This window comes from Ovis aries, chromosome 9 (genome assembly GCF_016772045.2).
Source record: "Ovis aries strain OAR_USU_Benz2616 breed Rambouillet chromosome 9, ARS-UI_Ramb_v3.0, whole genome shotgun sequence".
NCBI lineage: Eukaryota > Metazoa > Chordata > Mammalia > Artiodactyla > Bovidae > Ovis > Ovis aries.
This window is the reverse complement of record NC_056062.1, coordinates 75,007,029-75,030,712: the sequence shown is the minus strand read 5'-3', so window position 1 is coordinate 75,030,712 and position 23,684 is coordinate 75,007,029. Positions and strand designations below refer to the sequence as shown.

The 23,684-nt window shown below is 37.2% G+C and overlaps 1 protein-coding gene across 4 annotated transcripts in view; it reads right to left on the bottom strand.

The window, feature by feature from the left end:
• UBR5 (ubiquitin protein ligase E3 component n-recognin 5) overlaps positions 1–23,684 on the bottom strand; it is a 140,371-nt gene that overhangs the window by 43,483 nt on the left and 73,204 nt on the right. For all 4 annotated transcript variants that reach the window (XM_027973156.3, XM_060393865.1, XM_027973157.3 and 1 more), the window contains exons 10-22: positions 22,506–22,622; positions 22,311–22,421; positions 21,566–21,720; positions 19,878–19,995; positions 15,290–15,474; positions 13,005–13,114; positions 11,748–11,860; positions 10,298–10,441; positions 10,092–10,203; positions 9,768–9,922; positions 9,317–9,514; positions 4,884–5,094; positions 3,759–3,885 (exon numbers count right to left, since the gene is read on the bottom strand). In XM_027973156.3, the coding sequence (XP_027828957.1) occupies positions 3,759–3,885; positions 4,884–5,094; positions 9,317–9,514; positions 9,768–9,922; positions 10,092–10,203; positions 10,298–10,441; positions 11,748–11,860; positions 13,005–13,114; positions 15,290–15,474; positions 19,878–19,995; positions 21,566–21,720; positions 22,311–22,421; positions 22,506–22,622 (1,856 nt within the window). The remainder of the gene's footprint in view (positions 1–3,758; positions 3,886–4,883; positions 5,095–9,316; positions 9,515–9,767; positions 9,923–10,091; positions 10,204–10,297; positions 10,442–11,747; positions 11,861–13,004; positions 13,115–15,289; positions 15,475–19,877; positions 19,996–21,565; positions 21,721–22,310; positions 22,422–22,505; positions 22,623–23,684) is intronic.

Sequence of the window (23,684 nt, the reverse complement as noted above, 5' to 3'; positions counted from 1 at the left end):
TAGAAATTCAACTGGGGGATCCCAGAACGGAGTTCAGCACTTAAAACCACTGTATTAAGCTCCCACACAAACTTAAGCACAGGGAACAAAAGTTGCAGTGAAGTAAAATTAGAAATAATCTTTTATACAGTTAGGATAAACGAACACCTGAACATTAAAACAAAAAAAATTCTGTCCCCTGTTTATTACCAGTAAGAATTAAGTTTAATATATACATTAACAAAACATACGTTATTAGCACAAAACCAATATTATTAGCCCACTAAATCCCTTTTCTGTGCAAAAGCAAGTGAACTAATATCCACACAGTAAGTAGTTTTTCAAACAAGACCAATTTAGATTTAATTTTTTTTACAAAAAAAATTTTTTAACAATACATCTTCATCCCAAGGAAATTAAATAATGAAATTGGAGCTTATAAAATTATGTTATTAGAATACTGTTTGGGCATGGATATATTTTTCTTCCTGCTATACAGAAAAAAAATATGGCACAGTTGTGCACATCACTAAAAAATAATCACAAACACAAGACTTCATTAGGGGAACTAGTGTATTACCTGTACAAAAATCTGTACCTCTGAATAAAAGCTTACAAAGGCTATAAAATTAATACATTAAGAACTAGCAGCAATTGAGAGAGCGCATAAGGCAAATCCCTTCACTCGGCCACAATTTTAGAGCTTTTAAATGAATAAAAAGAATTCAGTTTTAAGGGCCAGGCCACACATCAGGGACTTCTTTCTCCCAGGCAGATTTAATCCCAAAGACATGACATTTCTGATGTGAAAAACCTAGCATCTTACCATGTACACATTATATGTCTGCAAATAAGTAATTCAGAGTAATTTATATTAATGCTTGAATTTAATCCAAGGGTAAATGTGTTTCTCCAGACCAATACACTTTCAGTTTCATAAAGAAAAAAATTTTTTAAAGCATTTACCTAAATTTCTTTTAGAAGCTACCTTCAGGAACATACCTACTTTATAAGGCTTGTGTATGAAAATATATCTTTTGTTAGAGTAACTTTTTTGGAAGATTCTGCAAAGTAAATTTTAATGTCTAAAAAATATGTTAGTCATTATAGTATGCACTATTAAAAAATACCTACGGTTAATTGTTTTATAGTAACATGTCTTCTCTCTCCCAATTTAGAAGCTTTTATAATATGGAGGGGAGCAGAGCACAGTGATTTATTTCAGTCAAGGTCACTTCCTGTCCAAGACATGACCCGCAGAGCATGGCAGTGCTACCCAAACAGCACTGCCCGGGTGGCTGTTCACACTGTGATGCTCCAACACAATCGTAATTAAGCTCAACACAGACATTTAGTGTCCTGATGTGTCTTACTCAAAACACAGAGAGAGACAAAGAGTCAGCAATAATTGGGAAGCAGTGCAAATCACCTGAAAATAAATGCATGTTTTGGGCTTATCAAGAAGAAGGCTTACACCAAGGTCACAAACGCAATGCCTACTGGGCCTGGAAAGTAAAATAAATTGAGCAAAGGACAGTTAGGTGTAAGAAGTAGGGGGTCATGGCAAACTAGAAGTGTGCATGCTCATCTAAAGGCATTCAAATGTTAAAGAAAAAAAAAATTTTAACATTGCACAGGCCAAACAAAACATATGGGCTATTCTCCAATCTCTAGCTTAGAGCAGATTAAGAATAAGTATGAAGATAAATTGAGACCATAGTCTCATCTTGAACTTGCAAACTCCCAACTTTGTTGTTGTGATGTAGTCAATTCAATATTAAATGAGGGGTCACTCCTTGTCATTTAAAAAAATTGTCCTTAACCTCTTTTCTTCATTGGGTCTTGGGAACATTTTTAAATACAATGCCCAGCTCCTCTTACCGATTCTTTCAAAACAAAAAAAAAACAAAAAACAAAAAAAAAAAAAGAAAATTATTCTTCAAGATGTTGTACACAATTCATGAAGATTCACCTGTATCCTCAGTGGCTGAGGACAATACTGAGGAGATACCACCTTGGCTGCTAAGATTCAGAGTTTTGACATTTCTTCGTATAGGCTTGCCTGGAGTCATCGTATTTTCTGACAATATGGAAGAATTCAAGGATGATGTAATTTCCTCTTTGTAAGCACGTTATATCCATGCTACAGAAGCCTTAGAATCCAGTCATGTTCAAACATACCACTGTGACAAAAAAGCGAAGGTCATGTGTCTTCCAGATTAATAATCTCTAGAGTACATACACCTGTAATCAGATGCATCAATCAAGCCTTCCACTAAATCTGCCCTTTGAACTCAGGCACTATTCAGTCACATAACAAAACTTCTCAGTCAAATCATCATCTGAAGGCATTTAACAGTACTCCATTCAATATTGAAACTGCATCGGTTTTGAGCTTACAGCTCATGAATCCCAGCCTGCATACTCATCAAGGGGCATCGCCTAGAAAATCCATTGTAGGCTAGAGGAGGGTTTCACTTCAATGAAGCAGAGTCTGTGGACTTCCTACTGCCCGGCGTGGATAATAAGACTCCTGTGCTTTCATCTGTTCAACCGGCAGCCCTGAGTTTGAACTGGTTAAGAGCACTGCAGTGAAATCTTCGGCAAATGCCTCAAAGGAGCTTACTCTGCAAATTATTTCTGTGAGCAACACATCACCCACTCTTGAAGCTCCTTTTAGTCTTTGCCTTCAAAATAATCCTTACATGAAAAAAAGATGGCAGCACTGGTATTGGACCAACCATATCAGAGTCCAACTTGATTTCAACCTGTATTTTCCCTGAGGAAATGAAATACCTGAAATAATTCAGACACTAATTTCTTCATGAAGAATTTAAGTCGCTTTCCATTTTAGACCAAACACTTTGTCTGCCTAGTGAAGTCCTGAATAAATAAGCTGGTGATAATTTCCATTTTGCATAGTCTATATAATGTTTCTGTATGGTTTTAAATTATAATTTGGTCATCCATAAATAGTTTTTGATAAATCTCACCTCAATGTTTTTGAACCTGGGAAGCTCTCAGGTTGGAACCAATTTTAGAAGAATCATTTTTTAAAGGGAAAGTTGAATATAGAACAGCAAATAGGCCAAGAGAGTCTTCATTTTAAGTTGACTTTACAACATGAGCACAGTAAGCAGTGCTTCCACATTAATGATTTGTGAAGCATCCAAGAATTCTGGCTCTCATGTCTAATTAAATGTGCTTTTTCTCTTCAGGAAAAATAAGAAACACCTATATCCTGAATTCTTTATAGTCTTCATCTATTCAAACATCTAGTAATGTTTAATGTGTTGTAAGTTTTGTCCATCCCAGAACTCTGAAGGCCTGAAAATCTTAAATACCGAACATTCTTAATATACACCAGCTTTTCTTTTCTTCCCAGATCATTAGTACATCTGAGAGACTGAGCTAAGTAAACAATCTGAAAATAAAAGATTGAGGTTCTTTCAATTATTATTTGTTCTCCAACTAAAGAAAATAACTTCCTAGGAAAAAAGAATGATGAAAAATTTAAAACACATTCAAAGAATCAAGTTTAAACTACTTGTCTAAATTACCTCAAATTTTTTAAAGATCCTAGGTCCTACTATTCTATACTTAAATATGAGATACTGTCAAATATTTTTCCCAGACTGATATTGGTAGGAACAAAACAAAACAAAACAAAAAACAAAAGGACCCACCAATTCATGCATATGAGAGATAACAGATATGTTTCTTTCTGTACTTGGATTACATTTCCATCAACTGAACTTCCCTGGTAAAAATCACATTACCTTCGGCTACTTGATGATCCAGCCCGATTACCTGGGCCATTACTTGAAACAACTGATATTGCATTTGCAATGGCCTCAACAGCAGAAAGTCTTTCTGCAAATGTGTTTCTTTCAGAGCGCTCTGCTTCTGAAACATAAGAGAGAAAATCACAATCAATTTTAAACTTCAAAAAATAACTAAGAGTTTAAGTATGTACAAGCCATCAAATGCTACCTGCTGTTTTAGTGTTCTAATTCACATACTAGGGATAACAGCTTAATTTTGCCTCCTTGGAGGAATAAACACTTAAGCTAGGTTGAACTATGACTTTTAACACGAATTATTTCCTTACTCTGCCTTATTTCTCAACCCCAAAGATAAAAAGTATTATTCACAAGTAGGCTGAAATGTAGCTCTCACTACCAAGGAAGAAAAGACTGACATATCAGTATCTCAGTCTTAGTTTCTACACTACTTATAATCCTTTAGTCAGTTAATGATAATGAATAAGAAGTCAGAAACTCACAAACCACTATTCAAAAATGTAGCTACCAGAATGTCATCAGTAGAATTCAAAATAAGGAAAACCATTATGAATTACACAATTGCATGTCAGGTTTTCAGTTTCCCCCCTTTAATCAGCAAATTAAAAACCTTACGGCAAAAAGAAAGGCTTATTTTCTTTTCCAAAAACATCTAAAAACTCACTATTTCATTTTCTCCTCTACATTCTAAAATGGGATAAAAGTTGCCTCCATATAATTTGACTTAACTTGCTAAATAAGTCCCATGGTAATAAAAGTTACCTGCAATTATAAAACCAGTAAGCTCTTAAGGATTCTATATATATAGTTTTGTACTAAACAAAGAGAAGAGAATTTAAGACAAAAGAAACACACTAATGAAAAATTTACTTATTCATGTTATATACTCATCCTATCAAGAGAACAGGCATTTTTACCTTTTGAGAATGTTACCTTCGGAAACTCGAAGATTTTACAAAGCCAAGTGAAAACACATATACAAAGCCATACACAAATTCTTTACAGTGATTTTCTTTTCTTTAATCTCTTTTCAGTAATTTTTGTATTTTCAAAATTGCCCCAAATTCCTTTTAAAGATCATGTTATAGTTCTTAATCTCACCCTCTTCTTCTTTAGTTTCCTTATTGCTGGTTGGAAAGCAAACGGATACACAAGCGTGCAAAATATTTCGATTTCCATCACATCTGTGGCTGATGAATGTCTGCAGCATCTGTAGGTTCTGCTCTAAAACCACCGCTTGCTCAAGATTCATAAGATATTGTCGACAGGCCTCATAGTCACAGCGCAGGATGTGCTGCATCAAGGTTTGTTTCTGTGCTCAGACAAATTAGGAAAAAAACTTCAATGTATTTGCATACCACAATACATGTGTCAAAAATTTCACATGGCCAACACAATAATAAAATCAGAAAGTAGTTTAAGGTGACCTGGCACAAGGAGCTGAACTTAAAGATACCCTTAAGCGGAGACAACAACTGACAGGAGTGAAGAGTGACCTGCAAAGGATCAATACACATTTTCAGCTTCTGCAACTAACTCAACTCAGTAACTGCAGCAGGCAATCAGTCAGATATACAATGTGCAAATGATGAATGGGAGGGGCTGGAATGGACCTACAGATCGCAGTTTGTGTGTGTGCTGTTGCTTCAGTCACGTCCGACTCTGTGCGACTCTATGGACTGCAGCGCGCCAGGCTCCTCTGTCCATGGTTTTCTCCAGAATTTCTCAAGAATTACTGGAGTGGGTTGCCATTTTCTCTTCCAGGGCATCTTCCCAACCCAGGGACTGAACTCGTATCTCTTAAGTCTCCTGCATTGGCAGGTGAGTTATTTACCACTAGCACCACCTGGGAAGTCCCACAGATCGTAGTTTACAGAACCCTTATTTACGTCATATACAACTAGCAACCTAGAACCCTACTGTCAGCCAATTAAGCTCAGGGTATACATTTCACTCCAAGCTTATTCTCATCCTCCTGTGCTCTCTAAGGTTACATCACACTATGAAAACGAAAACCTTTACCTCCCCAGAAATCACAACATGTGCACTTCCCCAAAGGTGACAGCTAAATACACACTTCATTGTCAAAGACAAGGTAGCAAGGATAAATTATTTATGGATCATACCATTTTCTACCTGAGAAACAGCATGCTAGGGACTGAGTATTTGCTCCCTCCCAATTCATGCTGAAGCCTAATAATCCCCAAGGTGATGGTATCTGGAGGCAGTGCCTTTGGACAGTGATTAGGTCATGAGAGTGGAGCCTTCATGAAGGTGATCAGTGACCAGGGGCCTGAAGAGACCAGAGCTCCCCTCTAGCACTGTGTGAGGACACATGGCCATCCATGAACCAGGAAAGAACACACATCAGACCCCAAATCCGCCTCGCCTTGATTCTGAACTTCCCACCTTCCCGAACTATGAAAAGCAAATTTCAGTTAAGTCACTCTGACCTTAGCAGCCTAAACAAAGACACAGCATTAATATATCAAAGAGTTGAAATGTATCTTTTCAGAATGTAAATTGTAGTTATAGGATACTTACTGGACTGAATGTGAAGCATTAGTTAAGGAAAACAAGAAAATTTGTTTAACTAAAATTAGGAACTGGAGGAAAGCAGGTGGGAAAAGAATATATGGAAATATAAAAAGAAGAGAGATGCTTCTGAACTTGCCACCTCTTTACAAATTACAAGAAAAACTGTTTTCAGTATGTGACGCATGTGAGACAGGCCATTTGGACTGCGGAACTAACTATGGCTCTGAAATGACCCCACAAATTACAAACTCCAGTTCAAGAGCATGAGGTAGGCCACATAGGACTAAATTTGTTAAAATCTAGTGGTAGATGTGCATTAATCAATACATTGAGAGAATATGTCAAAATCTCTCCAAAGAATAAAAAGCACAGTATATTTTGAAATAACTAAAATTAAGATATTTTGCCGCACATGGCTATGATATCAAATGTTTTCAAACAAATCAGTCGTCTGGTTGGAAGCAGCTACTCTACAGGAGCTCTCATCTCCAACCTGTTAGACTATACAGGGGCCATTATGCTGACAGTATCAATGCCACACTTACGCTGTCTGAGCGAGACAGTTTATTCTGCATCACTATATGCTGTCAGTTATTCTTATAACAAAAGGCAGCATGTGTGCATGCTCAGTCGTGTCTGACTCTTTTACAAACCCATGGGCTATAACCTGCCAGGCTCCTCTGTCCATGGGATTTTCCAGGCAAGAATACTGGGGTGGATGCCATTTCCTCCTCAACTCAGGGATAAAACCATGTCTCCTGTGTTTCCTGCACTGGCACATGGGTTCTTTACCTGAGTTACCTGGGAAGTCCAACAAGGCACAGAGTTTGGCAAAAATTTCTTGCATGTCTACTGTGCATCAAGTCCTGGTAAATGAGGTACAAAGATAAATGATGACACACTTCATCCCTACCCCTAGGGTGATGGCATGTTTTATCTTTACCATTGAGACGCTGACAAAGTGCAGGGTTCATGGAATTATTAGGCCTACAGAAGCACTTGAAATAGTATAAAATGAATGGAGGAAGCTGGCTGAAAAAAAAAAGGTAACATAAACCACGTAATAAATGGTGACTAACACTGAACGCAGAGCAACAAATTTTAAACATTCTCTGCGATGAACTGGAGAGACCATGCATAGCCCCCTAAAAGGAGCAGATTAATATTCTGTGATGGCCCAACGTTACCAGGTCTTCTAATTTTTTAAGAGCAACTGAAAATCTGGATTTTAAATATAAATCCTGTGACTTGGAATGCTGGCAACAAATCAAGAATTTTTAAACGATGTGAAGGCTCACTGGCCTACAGCATCACATGATACACTTGAACAACACATCCTGCTTGACATATGCTCTTGGCTTAGCTTCCAAGACAACACTCATTCTAGTTTTCCTCCAACTCCTTCTCAGTGCCTTTATACAGGTTCCTCTTTATCTCTTGGCATCTAAATGCTGAGACTATTCCAATGGCTAAGTCCTTAGGTTTTTCCTTCTCCAAGACTTTAGTAATCTCATGCCATTTAATTCGTCTTCCAACTTTCACACCCAACTCTCTCTTCACTAACTCCTCTTAGATAATCTAATACAAAACTTAGAGACTTCCGTGGTGGTCTAGTGGATAAGAATCTGCACATTCCATCCTGACTGGGAAACTAAGATCCCACATGCTGTGGGGCAATTAAGCCCGAGCTTCACAGCTCGAGACAGCTTGTGTGCCACAACAGAGACCCAGTGCTGCCAAAAACAAAAGAAACTTAAACAAACTGGATGTTACCCTTCTGAACCTGCTTCATTCATCCTTAGTGTCCTCATCTTGATAAATGGCAACATCATTCTTCAAAACCGTTCTCCCTCTTACTTCCTCTATATGACACCCTGTATTTAGCCATAAGTAAATCCTGTTGGATCTACTTTAAAACATTTCTAGTATATATAGAGTCTAGTCACTCATCATTCTACTTCCTGGGCCAAGCCAACAGCACCTTCCACCTAACTGGCCTCCTTACTTCCAACCTATCCTCCATGTATTCTCAGCATGTCAGCAGTGGTATTCTGAAAATGTTAGGCAAATCAGGTCAATCTCTGCTCAAATTGCTCCAATAACTTAGAGCAGTGTTGCTTCCACATCTAACAAATAAAAACATCTCAACCACAGTGTGTTCAAAACTAAACTCATCTCGCCTTATCCCATTTGTTTTTCCTATTTCTCATCTCCCCAACAACCACACCTAAATCGAAGCTTTAATAACCACTTCCTTCCCTTTACTGCTGCCATCCTGTCATCGAGCTTTAAAGCTTCTACTTCCTTAAGATCTCTTAAGTCCATCCCCTCCTCATTTCCAAGACTTCAAGCTTACTTTGTTTCTAACATGAATAATTACATTAGCTTTTTTATCTGGTCTCTAAACTTCTGCTGCATCTCCATCCATTGCTCATTTTCTTTAAATACAAAAACAAAAAAATACAGCAGCTTAAAACCCTCTCCTCCTAGCTTTCAGGGGAATGTTCAGGTCCCGTAGATTAATACAAAAGGCACCTCAATCCCTTTCCCTGCCTTATCAGTTGCCACTCATAGATCCATATGAACCCTATCTTCTAGTTTTAAAGAATCAAAAGAATGTATAAGTTCTCCCAACATATTACTGAGATTCACAAAGGCTGCTCTTCATGCCTGGAATAACACCTCCTACCTTTCTCCTGTGTCTAGGAAACACCTATGTGACTATTTCAAACTATGTCCGGGCAACACTTCCTCAGAGAAGCCTCTCCAGTCACAGTCTAATTTAACCCCTCCCTTTTGTGCTTCTACACCTTTGTCCATGCCTTACCCAACACATGTATCACACTGTGACCAACGGCATACTCCTCTCTCTTATCCTAATACACTCTTAGCTCCTGTAGGGAAGGGGCAATGAATAATCTATTGAAAACTGTTTCCCTAGACTCCAGCAGAGTCTTCTCAATTGAAAGGCCAATTAGTTTAAAAAACCAGATTACCTCTACAGCCATGATGATAATAGCAGCTTTCTTTTTGATTGTTGAATTGGCAGGAAGATTTATTAAAGAATGTACACCCATTCCAAGACTACTAATAGGTGGAAGATCAAGCCAATCAGGATCCCTTATTCCTCCCATGCAATCTTTGGCCATTGGGTAGATAGTACCATTTCCATCTCGAAGAATAATAGGAGACTCCTGTAACAGAGGGGAAAATAATAAAGTTTGGCTCCCAATCAAATACATGTCTGACTTTTACAAGAGGTGTATTTATTTTCAAATTACATTTTACATATGCTTGTAACAGTGACCAAACAGAAACTTAATATTAAAAATGTGCTGAATATTCTAAATTCTTCTAGTTCTTCTCATTCTTCTAATTTAATAACAAGCAAACTAGAACCAAACTCAGTTTCAATACATTTTCAAAAACAAAAATAAGCCTTTATACCTGTCCAGCAGTGAAAATAGCTACATTCCTCTCATTCTGACCAAGGAAAGCAATGCTGCTTGTAGGGAAATTATTCTCCTGTTCGGCTTTTCCTGTGGCAAGATCAAAGATACAGTACCGTACCCAATTTCCAGTCTTCAAAACAGCATGCACACCTTCAGAAATACACAGATGTTAAAAAAAAAAATTGTTATATATCTTTAGTAAATGGCAAGTACCCACCAAATTATATACCCCCAGTCACATTTCAAATACAGACACATTTCATTCCATACTGTTACACTTTATAGAGTACGCCAGTTGGAAAAGTTACAAAATCTTTACCTTTGGAATCCACATTCACTGCTAGTATTTCCGTCTTCTCAGGTATACAAAGCTTCTTAGGAGTTCTTTGGAAGCAGTCAGGAACTTTTGGTGTTCCACCAGTTTTGACAACCTGTGTGACACAAAAATGAATTTTGCTCTCAAATCTGTAATATGCTCAAGGTCCCCACATTCAACTGGTGAGTGGGTGACTCCTCCATACTTACCTGCAGTTCATCAATTCTAAGTAACCTACAATCCTGCAGGAGAGAAGAAGGGTCAGCATCTGAACCCGAGCTGCTCTGACAGGTGGTATTGCTGGATGTTCCTGGAAACTTTACAGCAACATAGGCTCCGTCCACTTTTAGCACCTAGAATGCAGGCAGATATGATAAATATTAACACTAGCTCATATGAAATCAATATGCAAGTTACATTGAGCAAATTTAACACTGAAGGCATTAAATCCCTTATGAGTATATTTCTTCAATGATCATCAAGTTATAAAATTAATCTGAACACACTCACCAAATTTATTGTTGATGTCTATATCCAAGACATATTTTCCGTAGGAAAACTGACCCACACAGCCAGTGATTAGTGTGTGGATGTTTAGCAATCAAGCACAATCCACAAATTCCTCCTACCCTCCCTCATTATTAGTTTAGAACTCCACTGTGCGAAAGAACTTCTATGATGATGGTCTGACACTCTATATCTGTGCTGTCCAACATGACAGCCATTAGCCAGAAGTGGCTACTGAGCACAGGGAGCTGATGTGACCAGAGACTGACGTTTTAAATGTTACTAATTTCAGTAAGTTTAATTTGCTACATATACCTGGCCAGTACCTACCATAATGGACAATATAAGAGTGAGCAATGCACAAAAAGCTGAGCACAGCACTTGAAATCAGAATACCTGAGTCCCACTTTTGTTACTTACTTCTTTTAAGCCAGTGGGCTCTTCTTAGGAAAAAAAAGGTGCCCATAAACTACAGTTCTATTAAAAAAATCAAATGGAATAGTATATGAGAAAGGCCTTTGTAAATGGCAGGACATAAGTTATCGGTCCTTTAAGTATAAAGGAAAGACCATCACATTAAAGAAAGTAAAAAGCCATCAGGAAAAGATTTACATTGCAGATACTCTATAGCTATCATCCCATTTTGTATTAAGAATGTGTGAAGACAGAGGTGAAGTTAATAACATTCCAGCTGATGAACTCTACCCACTTGGCTTCTCAGAGAGCAAGACCCCCTCTAGGAAGAACAGAAGAGAAAGTGGAAGCTTAAAGATAGCAGTAAGACTGATAAATGTTATGAAAGATCAACTCCATGAAAACGCTGTATTATCAGTCCCAAAGAACAGACTGTACCAAAAAATGTTATCTATATTCAATTTTTCTGTAAATCTAAAATTATTTCAAAATAACATTTTTTTAAAAGCAGCCTATCACCATTAATGCTCAAGGACCGGCAGCATCATCATCAGTTCCTCTGTCAGGGACAAAGGAGACAGGTGCATCAGGTGGGAGGATGGGGCCACAGAGATCAGAGGTGACAGACAAGGCAGCCTGGAGGAAAGGGCTGATGAGCACTCACCAACCATAAATTCCTTGATAATCGATACCACTAGAGTTCACTTAGTAATTAATTCTTAGACATTCTGAACAAACCTTGCCCACAGGAACATTCTTAACATCTTCCACAAAAACGACTTCCCGAAGAGACCACTGCTCTTCGTTCACCTTTTCCTCTTCTTTGGGGGCGGGGGTGGACCGTCGTCGTTCTTAGACAACAACAAAATGGTAAGTACCAAAAAGAAAATGTGAAAGAGACTTTATAGATTTTATCTAAATATATGAAAAAAGATCATTTGTAAAGGGATACATATTTGAGATATCTGAATGTATTTCACAAACTATTGCCTTCTGAATTGAGGCTTCGTGACTAACTTTCACTTAGATGAACTCATGGTTAAAAAAAAAAAAAAATCCATTAATGCTTAACGATATTAACACATAGTTGCTGCTGCTGCTGCTGCTGCTAAGTCGCTTTAGTTGTGTCCGACTCTGTGCAATCCCATAGACGGCAGCCCACCAGGCTCCTCCATCCCTGGGATTCTCCAGGCAAGAGTACTGGAGTGGAGTGCCATTGCCTTCTCCGAACACATAGTAAACAACTGCAAAAAATTTAAAAACTTAAAACTTGTTTTGGACCCTCAAAATTAGGGCTATGGGACCAAGGTTTAAAAAAGGAAGATATGTTGGGCTTCCTTAAAATTAACACAAGACTATTAAAATGACTATTAACTTTCAATTTCAAGTATGAAGCAACCACAACTAAAAAGATACATTTTGGAAAGCTTTAAAAAAAAAAAAAAAAACTTCTATATATCCAAGGTGCCGTAGCAAACCTCAGTTTGCAAATTCTACAAATTCTGAGCAAAAGTTGTGACCAGGCCATAACCAATTTACAATAACAGTCTCAACAAAGATAGGCAGGTATTCTAGAGAGTGGCCGTTATTTCCTTCTATTACTGCAGTGCATTTTATATACTGTGGAAAATTGTAACTCTCAAAAATAAGAATAGTCAACACTATAACTATTGCTAATACATTTAAATAAGACCACTGGACTTCCCTAGTCATCCAGTGGTTAGGACTCTGAGCTTCCACTGCAGAGGGCACAGGTTTGATTTCTGGTCAGTGAACTAAGATCCTGCAAGCCCCATAAACCTTGTAGTTCAGTAAATAAACAAGTAAATATGCATATTTTAAAAACTCAAACTAGCAGAAGCACAATTTAAACTAAAAGATTTATACTAAAAATAGTCTGAGCTGTCTCCAATCAGAAACACAAACTGAACACAGCTACACAGCTGTGTGCCTGGCACCCAATTTTGACCAATGTATACTACACATAAAACTTACTGTATGGCATTGATGCACTGCTGGCAATGGAAGACGCATCACTGCATGTAGATGCTGGAGATGGTGGGGGACCCATTTCTGTTTTCACTGGTTCCTGCTTACTTTCAGGCCTGCAGTTAGAAACAACATTCTCTTTACAATTAGGAAAATAAAACATTAGGAACTTATCAAATGGCTTATATAGTAAGACTCAAGTTTATTCTCAAAAGAGAATGAAATAGTAAAAACTTGTACAAACTGTATTATTCTCTAATATGCAAGGTACTAAAAAAAATACACAGTACACATCTCAAATTTTAAATAATGTTTTAAAGCAGGAAAGAAATGCACTATGTGAAGCTATCAACAGTTTGGAACAATGATTCAGATAAGCCTTATCTAGGAATAACAACAGAGCTACACTCAATTTGTCTACATAGCTTTATCATAAGCCTCTTGAGCAAACAAGTTTCACACTTTACCGAACCCTGACTTGCATACAGCAGTTTAACTGAAAAGATGATAAAGGCAAATAAATAAAAGGTCCTCCAGATCATTAATTTCCTAGATTTCAAAAGAAAAACTCTACCTGCAGTGGTTTGTTAAACACCAGACAGTTCAAGAATAACCACCTGCTGTAACTGAAATGGAAAACTATAGTATTAATAAACTATCCCTCTTCCTTCAGTTATTTCATTAATGCTATACTTGAGAAGATAACTACAGCAACTACAGATGATAAAAAATAAAACATTTTCATTCATTAAATGGCAGAAGTCAATTTTTACACAGAAAAGCCATGTATTACTCAGAAATTTGTCATATACAAGTCATTCTGGTATATATTATAATCAGGGCCATCATATTAATCCTCTCATCTGCTATTATTCCTGTCAGGAATTTCACCTGAGTTAAAAAGAAAACAGTCCAGGGAAAAACAGCATTATGTCCACAAGCATCTTAGCAATGTGTGCCATGCACGTATACATGAATACTCATGGCTGCTCTGCAAACCTCGTGATGGTGGGAGCCAGCCAGTACTGACTCATCACTAGCACGCTTCAAGTCAACACATTTCCATGACTAGAAGAGTCTATTGACATGAAAATGATTATCGTCTTAACATTTAATTTCACCTTAGCTCTTTTACTAAGTATATTGATATAGATGGCAAATTTCAAGGAAGATTTTGAAAATCTTAATAAATCACAAAATATAAATACAACAACTTATTTTAATCTTATTTTATGCATATCAAAAAGATTTCAAATACCCTTTACAAAGTTTCATAAATGCTACTTTTAAGATTTTTTAAAAAAATCAATATAAGCAGAGGGAAAGTTTATAAATCTATTTTAAAAACAAGGCAGAGTCTAAAGCACAAAACAAAGCAAAATATCTTAATTAGGCATGAATTACAAAAGAATATTTTTAAAATTAGCAGTAACCCTTATACAATCATTATATTCATTTGAACTAAAAAGTTATAGAAATATAAAGCCCTGTATATGTAGTATAGTCCCAATCACTTCTTTTCAACTGCTTGTACACATTTAGAACAAGAGTACATCAAAATATTTAAAATGTTATTTCTGCAATGTGATATTATATTATTTTCTGTATTTCTATAATGTTCATGTATTTTTATAAAATTAAGAAAAAAGCTATTTTGAAACTTTATTAAAGCTCAAGTACCAAACAGCCAAATTATAATACACAGTATTTTTAAAGATGAGTAGATGCTTCTAAAAGTACAGGTGTTAAGATCTGTACATGGCTCCCAAATAGTAAGCGAGCTCCAGAATGTAGGTTTTATATAATTCAGTGATATTTCTGTTCGCATTATCCCCCACCCTAAAATTCACAAAAATTCTTTATAAAATTTCCCTCTCCAGTACATTAACCTATAAAACCCTTCCAGTGATCAAGATGCAGACAAGATATTAGGTAGAAATTAAGATGATTACACAAGAGGAGAGTAGGAAAAAGTCTGCCTAATATACCACTGCTATGTACCACCTTCAAAGGATACACTCTAATGATCAAACAAAGACATTAAGAGAGAACTCTACATTGGCCCTTCTGGCCATTAAACATTAAGAATAACTGTAATATACAAATATTAACAAAACTGCAAATAATAAATTTTACCAGTTCCTGTCAAAACTCATATGGATCTTAACAAGACCCCACATGTTAACACTTTTATAAGTCACCGTACACTTCTCTTAAGTCTCCCTTGATTATCCTCCTTCATATACAGAGCAAACTAGAAAAATCAAGATTAGTTAAGACACAGTACTTACTTAGCTTCAGTAGTTTTGCTAGCTTTGTCCATGCTTTTCAAGCTCTCAGGAGATCTAAGTTGAAATCTACAACTATCATTCATATTCCAAACCGACTCCATTAAGACACCAACTTTAGGAATCCCAGCACTAATTGAAAATGCAACTGCTCCAGCATGATAGAGAGGATTATTTCTTAAGCATACCTAGCGAACAAAAGAAAAATCACCATCAGAATGACATAATTTTTAAACAAACTAGAAGAGTTATGTGTTCCCAAAATCAAAGAGCAGGAATAATTTTAGCACACTTGCTAAAAACAAACTAAAATACCCTGATACTGAGAAAGAGTGAAGGCAGGAGGAAAGGATGAAAAGGCTGGATGGCACCACCGACTCGATGGACGTGAGTTTGAGCAAGCTCCAGGAGGGGTCATGGTCAGGGAAGCCTGGCGTGCTGCAGTCCATGGGGTCACAAAGAATCAGACACGACTGAGTGACTGAATTGAACTCTGATATTTCATGTAGCAAATATCCTGACCATTCTGCTATAAGGACATAGAAAAGAAACAGCACAGAAGAAACTACAAAGGTTATTAAAAGTAAAATGTAAAAAAAACAATTTTTTTTTGTTTCTTATAATTTGAAATTATTTTCTCCCTTAATTCATGATGCTATATATAGGCTCCATCATAAACTTCATCTCTACAGGTATTTGTTTCCCTCAGAAGACTGTTTTCTATAAGCTAGAATTTTAACTAGATAATGTAAGTTTTCTCTAACATTAAAAAAACAGAATATGTAGACATTAATGTTAGAAGTTAACTGAGTTCAAAAGTGAAAAACCTATAAATTCTTATTCTTAGAGCACCCCCAGGTCATACTCTAAAACCAATAACTTGTAACATGGCCCTGCCAAATGCACCAACAAAAGCTACTACTGTGATATGAACATTATTTCTGGAAATCTCTTTTGATTTCTAAAGTAGCCCAAAACTTACTGACATTCTGTTCAGTCATTCAATAACTAATGATTACCTTATATACTTGACAGTGGCATATATAAAGATTTTGGGGGTGGGAGTTATAATTAAATATAAGCCATACAGAAGAAGGTAGCACACAGGAGTATAGGAACTGGAAATACTGACAAAGAGTAAAAACTCTGTTGTTAAATACAATTCTGTGGCACAGAATGAATAGTTAAGAGACAACTTCTTGAAAGGGTATGCTTAGCTTGACTTAAAAGAGAGGTTTCATCCATAAATTTTCAAAAAATGTCGGTGAAAGCTTAAATCCTGAAAAAGGATCAATAAGGCTATAATTATAAAAGAAATATGGCAAACTATATTAGAGAATAAGTTATTAATATCTTAGAATAAAAATAAATGCACCTTAAAGACAAGGAGGTATATATCCAGTACATAACAGACATGCAAGGAACATGTGCTAAATATATTACTCTCAACAGTTAAAATCTGTGAATGCAGATGCTGCTGCAAACTCTTAGAAGTGAAGCCGCTCAGCTGTGTCCGACTCTTTGCGACCCTTTGCACAGTAGCCTATCAGGCTCCTCCATCCATGGGATTTTCCAGGCAAGAGTACTGGAGTGGATTGCCATTTCCTTCTCCAGGGGATCTTCCCAACCCAGGGACTGAACCCAGATTTCCCGCATTACAGGCTGATGCTTTACCGTCTGAGCAACCAGAGAAGTTGATCAACAATTCTTTCTGATGCAAACATATGAATGCTTTCCCCATTCTGTGGCCAATGGCTGCCTTAATCCTCCTGCTTCCTATACTTTAAAACAGAACCTTAGTTCTGCACTAAAGTATTGGAATATGCTCTTTTCCAGCAATTCAGTGCCAAGCTATTTTGCTTAAAGCTTTCCTCCGTGCACATTTAAAGGATTTTTTCTTTCCTCCCTGTCTGCAGTAATGTCATCCTACATACTAATAAGGCATCTGCTAGGATATCTGGCTAATACATGAGTTGAATAAATAAGGAATTTTGGAAACGTAAGAGATCAGTATATGAACTGAATAAGTAAAGGGTAGCTACTATAAGTGAGAGATCTGTCTGAAGCAACTGACATTAATAATTAAGACTAAACAAACAAATAAACAAAATAATGGGTCATCACTAAAAACTTCCTAGCTGGAAGGTTACAAAGGAGCCGGAACAAGACAACCACGAATAGGACAAACAAAGAAAATGAAGCCCCAAACAAAAATAACAAATACGTTATTAAACTGAGTTTTAGACAAAACTAACAGCTAAACTAGTAATTACTCTGTAAGAAATAGGTAATGTAAATGATACCATCTTATAGTGAAAAAGCTGATTTGAAAAAAAATGTTAGATGAGGGAATTAGTGCCATGTCATGCAACAAAAAAGATTTAAAGTCCTTAAACAACCATTGCAGCACTTGCTATAATAATATAAACATCAACTTTTATCCTGAAGATAAATTCCTATAAAAATCTAATGAATCAAAAGTATAACAGTAGCTCTTAAACTTTTTCGGTCTCAAGACTATTTTACCCCATTAAATATTACCAAGGACCCCAAAATGTTTTGTTTATATGGGTTATAGTTGGTATTTAACATGTTAGTAATTAAAACTGATAAACTTTAAGTATATACTTAAAATTAATAAACCCCATGTTAACATGCATAATTTATACAAAAAAAAAACCTACATTTTTAAAAATACTAGCCAAGAAAAGCGGTACTGTTTACATTTTTGTCGATCTCAATGTCTAATTTAATGTAAGACAGCTGGAGTCCCAGGTATGCTTTTTGCATTCAATTTGCCATGATATGTTACTTTAGCTAAAGTATATAAAGACAACTCAGCCTTAACAAAGATAGGTAGCTGGAAAAAGGAGGACTCTACAGATCCCCTGAAAGGGCTGAGAAGGCAGCAGGAGTCCTTGGATCACACTTTGAGAACCACTGGGATACTAGAAACATCACCTTCCATCAGATATATATGAGCCTAAAACTGAGGTAGAAATTGTTAGGCAGTGTAGGACTCTATGAGACCTTGTTTTCAATAAACATCTCCCTCCATTAGCGTAAAGCTGTACCCAATTCCTGGAATGTATCCTTGGTCTGGGTTCCCAGGTAGTATTAGTGGTAAAGAACCTGGCTGCAATGCAGGAGACATAACAGAGGCGCGACGGATCCCGGGGTCGGGAAGATTTCCTGGAAGAGGGAACGGCAACCCATTCTAGTATTCTTGCCTGGAGAATCCCATGTACAGAGGAGTCTGGTGGGCTACCATAGCATTGCAAAGAATCAGACACAACTGAAGAGATTTAGCAATTAGCACTATGTTCTTGGACTGATAAATTATCAACACTCAGATCCAGGGAACAGCAGTAATTTACTTCTGTTTCATATGCTGAGGGAAAAACAACTGGTGATCATTAATCTTAAACCCATACATTTGGTCCATTATAAAATGGCCAGTGGGCATGAAGAAGGGTGGTGACTTAACCCGAGGATCAAGAGAAGCCTGGACCTTTAAATTGATTGATTAAAAATAACGGATTTTAAGGACAGGAACCAACCAAAAATGTACAGATTAATACTGGTAAAGATATAGTTTGGTTCAGTTCAGTCACTCAGTCGTGTCCAACTCTGCGACCCATGAATCGCAGCACACCAGGCCTCCCTGTCCATCACTAATTCCTGGAGTTCACTGAGACTCACATCCATCGAGTCAGTGATGCCATCCAGCCATCTCATCCTCGGTCGTCCCCTTCTCCTCCTGCCCTCAATCCCTCCCAGCATCAGAGTCTTTTCCAATGAGTCAACTCTTCGGAGAGGTGGCCAAAGTACTGGAGTTTCAGCTTCAGCATCATTCCCTCCAAAGAAATCCCACAGCTGATCTCCTTCAGAATGGACTGGTTGGATCTCCTTGCAGTCCAAGGGGCTGTCAGAGTCAAAAGCTGAGGCAATCCCCACATTTTGGAGGGACTCTTTACCCCCTTCCTCTCAGTGTCTATGCTGAGAGCTTTGTACTTTCCTCCTCTCTAATAAATCCTATTCACTTTCTACTGTGAGCATTTGTGTGTTCATGGATTTCATTCTTTGGCTTCGCGAACAAGAACTCTGATTCCTGCTTCAAAACCATCTCAGAATCAAAACATCAGAAACTAGCAGAAGCACAGGGATTTGATGAAGCCTCCCGTCTCATGCTGACAGTATGACCAGAGAGCAAAATCTTTCAAACTGCTTGGTTGTTAAGAACCATCTGGTGTTTGTTAAACACAATGAAGCCTGGGTCCTACCACCATCCAACTGAAGGAATGTTTCCGGTAAGCAGTTCCTGGCTATACAGTTAAGTACAGAATGATTCCTAAAATCAGGCAAATCTAGGATCCTTGCCCCACAGGAAAACCAACTGACAGCAGGGCAAGATCTATGCGTGACTCAGTTATTGAACAGAAAGTGATGTGGCCCATACATACTACTGCGACTCGGTCCTTCAAGTGACGTTCGTTTATAAACTGTCTATAGGGGAATTAACTACAGGGAAAGAAATTGATTTTGAAGAGCAACAATGTCCCTTAAGATAGACTTAATTCTAAACACTTACCTGGGTACCAACAGTGATGTTCGGCATTGAAGAAATACCAGCACTCGATTTGGGTTTCTTGTTTTTTGCTCTAGCTTTCTCTAACATTTTTTTCCTTTGACTAAAAGGCACTACACCCCTGAAAGTGAAAAGCAAAAATTGGACAAATAAGCAGCAAAGAAGCCATTAAACAAATCTAAAATTTCACACATTGTATTTAACTATTACTGGTATTGAAAAGTGAAGTCACTCAGTCGTGTCCAACTCTTTGCGACCCCATGGACTGTAGCCTACCACGCTCCTCTGTCCATGGGATTTCCCAGGCAACAGTACTGGAGTGGGGTGCCATTTCCTTCTCCAGGGGATCTTCTCGACCCAGGGATCGAACCCAGGTCTCCCGCATTGTAGGCAGACGCTTTACCATCTGAGCCACTATTCCTTCTCTAATATTTTTGCCTCAGTATAATATTAATGTGTGCAATTTATTAATAATAACTTGATCGCAGGTCTAACAGTATATAATTGGACCAACTTTTATTATTAACCCTTATTTAATCATTAAGGATTAAAATTTACAGGAAATTCATCATTTGACATTTTCTTCTGTTTAATTAAATTTAACTAATTTAATTCTGTTTTAATTAGTAGATCTCCCTATGTTATTTTTACCACTGCAAAGTTGCTGATTTCTTAAAACACAACAGAAAACATATTTAAAGTCCCTTTTGAAAATTAAAGGAATAAAGTGAGGCACAGAATACTCAGGCAATGAAATACTTTAATAAATTTCTATTTCATGTTACTGTTAAACGAATGTTAACAGTAGTTATATTCAGGTTGTAGGATTATAAGTGATTTTTATTTCTACTTATACTTTTTAAAAACTTCACAATTATAGTCACTAAGTATATTTTTGTAACCTTTTTTTAATCTTAAGGTTTATTTTTAATGTTACTTTGCTCCAAGGTGAAAATTTCCCTCTGTATAAGCATCTTTTTTAATTGAAGTATAGCTGATTTACAATGTTGCATCAGTTTCTGGTGTACAGCAAAGCGATTCAGCTATACATATACACAGAATAGGAAAAAGAATATATGTATAATATGTATATAATATGTATATAATCCTTTCATATTCTATTTTTTATTTACCATTATGGTTTATTGGGATTTTCTAGGCAAGAGTACTGGAGTGGGTTGCCATTTCCTTCTCCAGGGAACTTCCCGACCCAGGGATCAAACCCAGGTCTCCCACATTGTAGACAGATGCTTTACCATCTGAGCCACCAGGGAAGTCCATGGTTTATTATAGGTTACTGAATATAGTTCCCTGTGCTATACAGTAAGAGCTTGTTGTTTACCTATTTATAGTAGTTGCATCTGCTAATCCCAGACTCCTAATTTATCTTCCCCTTGCCCCCTTACCCCTTTGATAACCCCAAGTTTGTTTTCTATGTCTGAGGCTAAAGCATTATCTTTCAACCGACCTTCTCTATTGCTTTGACTACTTAAAGCACCTATCTATGTACATAAACATCACCAACTCAATGGACATGAGTTTGAACAAACTCTGGGAGATAGTGAAGGACAGGGAAGCCTGGGGCACTTCAGTCCATAGGGCTGCAAAGAGTCAGATATGACTGAACAACAACAACCATAATGCACATAAAAGCCTCCACTGGTAAGAAATACCCCCTCTGTGATACTCACCACCAGTATAAATTGTTCTCCAGCTGTGCACAGGTGTAAAGGGCACAGCAATGTAAAGAAACAATCCGTTCACCTTGAAGTTCTGAGTAAGTCTGGGCCGTGTGCTCTAATTTAGAAGCCACAGAACTTAAAGTTTCATCCACCCAGGTAGCAACCTGAAGAATAAAATATCACAAGCTTAAGTAAAAACACGTAATCTTTTCAAAGGGACTGTGGTCAAAACAAGGGCAAGGAATATCTACACTGTGGACCAGAATTCTACAGGATAGAAAAACGAGTAATTAGGAAAAGGTTCTTAATGAGACTAGAAACTAAATTACTTCCTTCACACTCAATCAAAATAGTAGATACTGAAATAGATGGTTCTAAGGCCTTAATTGAAAATAAACATCTGCTCCAACAATTTTAAAAAGAATTTTGTGACTCTAAAGTCAAACTGATAATCTGAGGATAGTATAATAGCTATACTTCCTCTATCTATTATAGCTCTTCAGTATCTCCTCATTTGTCAGCACTTAGCTTTAATATTTTTATTCCCTTAAAGTAGAAAGATCTCTCTGAAACTGAATTATAAAATAGAGATAAAACAGAAAAGATTATACACTGGATTACAGTACTAAGGCCTAAGACACTTGGTATTTGTAGGTTTAAGTTAGATAGAAAGATAGAAATGAAAAGATGGAAGAGGCGCAGGGAGAGGAAGAAAATCAAGAATTTAAGAAATGCTTACCACAGGATGTCTTACCTTATTGTTTTCTGTAGCTACAGTTGCTCTTATGCTATTTGCAGACAGGAGAACTATCTTTTCATTGGTTAGCCCCAAGAATGTTGCTCGTGGGTGATGTAAGGAAGGATTCTTTGAAAGCATAAGAAAAATGATTATCATTTTGTATATTGATTTGGAGAGCTACTTAAAGCAAGATTTAATATAATGAAATACCTGTGCATTTCTGTAAGGCTCAGATTCATTCCACTTCCACTGATAAAGTTCTCCTTTACTGCTGACAGCCAGAAGCTCAGAATATAGAGCCCCAATACAGATGAATTTTGTTCCATCCTATAATGAAGATAACATAGTAGTATAAGTATAACAACTGCCAAACCTGATGATTTGGATATAAAACATTAATTACTACATCTAATCTGGATTGATATGTGAACATAGGAACCACTTTGGCAAGGACCCCGCCCCCTCCCCGCCTTTTCCAGCCACACTGGTCTTCTCCCCGCTCTTGCCAGGACCTCCTTACTGGTCCTTACTGGTCTCTCAGCCTGTTTTTCAGGTGACTCACTCTCTCTCTCCTCAGTCAACTTTGCTCAAGTGAGATCTTCCCTGACCACACTGTCTCCAAAATCAGCACTCTAATATTCCATCTCCTTACTCTGCTTTCCTTTTGGTTCATAGCATTTCACAACTTGATAGATTATATTTACTCATTTATTGTCTATTTCAGGCTTCCCTGGTGGCTCAGTGGTAAAGAATCCACCTGGAATGCAGGAGACGTGGGTTTGATCCCTGGGTCAAAAAGATCCTCTGGAGAAGGAAATGGCAACCCATCCTAGTATTCTCGCCTGGAAAATCCCATGGACAGAGGAGCCTGGCAGGTTACAATCCATGGGGTCGCAAAGAGTTGGACACGACTGAGCATGCATAGTCTATTTCACTCAGATATAAGCTTTGTCTTGTTCACCACTGTATCCCCCATTCTTAGAACAGTGAACATAGTAGACACTTGATAAACATGTTGAATAAATGAAGAAAAAACAGACTAAGGCAATGAAGCTAGGAAAGTCGAGTATCAAAACAGAAGACTCTGTCCCTGGAGGCCATTCCAAGCTCCTGAAACAAGTGTCCACATTGCTTTTAAAGATAAAAGCTCACTTAGTTTTAAAGAATGTACAAGTAATAAGTTGGAATGCAACTAAATTTTCAAAAGTTTAAACAATAAGTGTAAATAAATATCAATGATAAAGTGATAAATTTTTTAACATTAAGGCCAGAGAGATCAGTCATAAAACTACCCTGAAATCTCACAGCCAAACTTGCCAATAACAGATTTTATGTTGTATTTTTGCTACTGCAAAACTTCTCTGTTCAATTTGAAATTCTGGCTCAGGA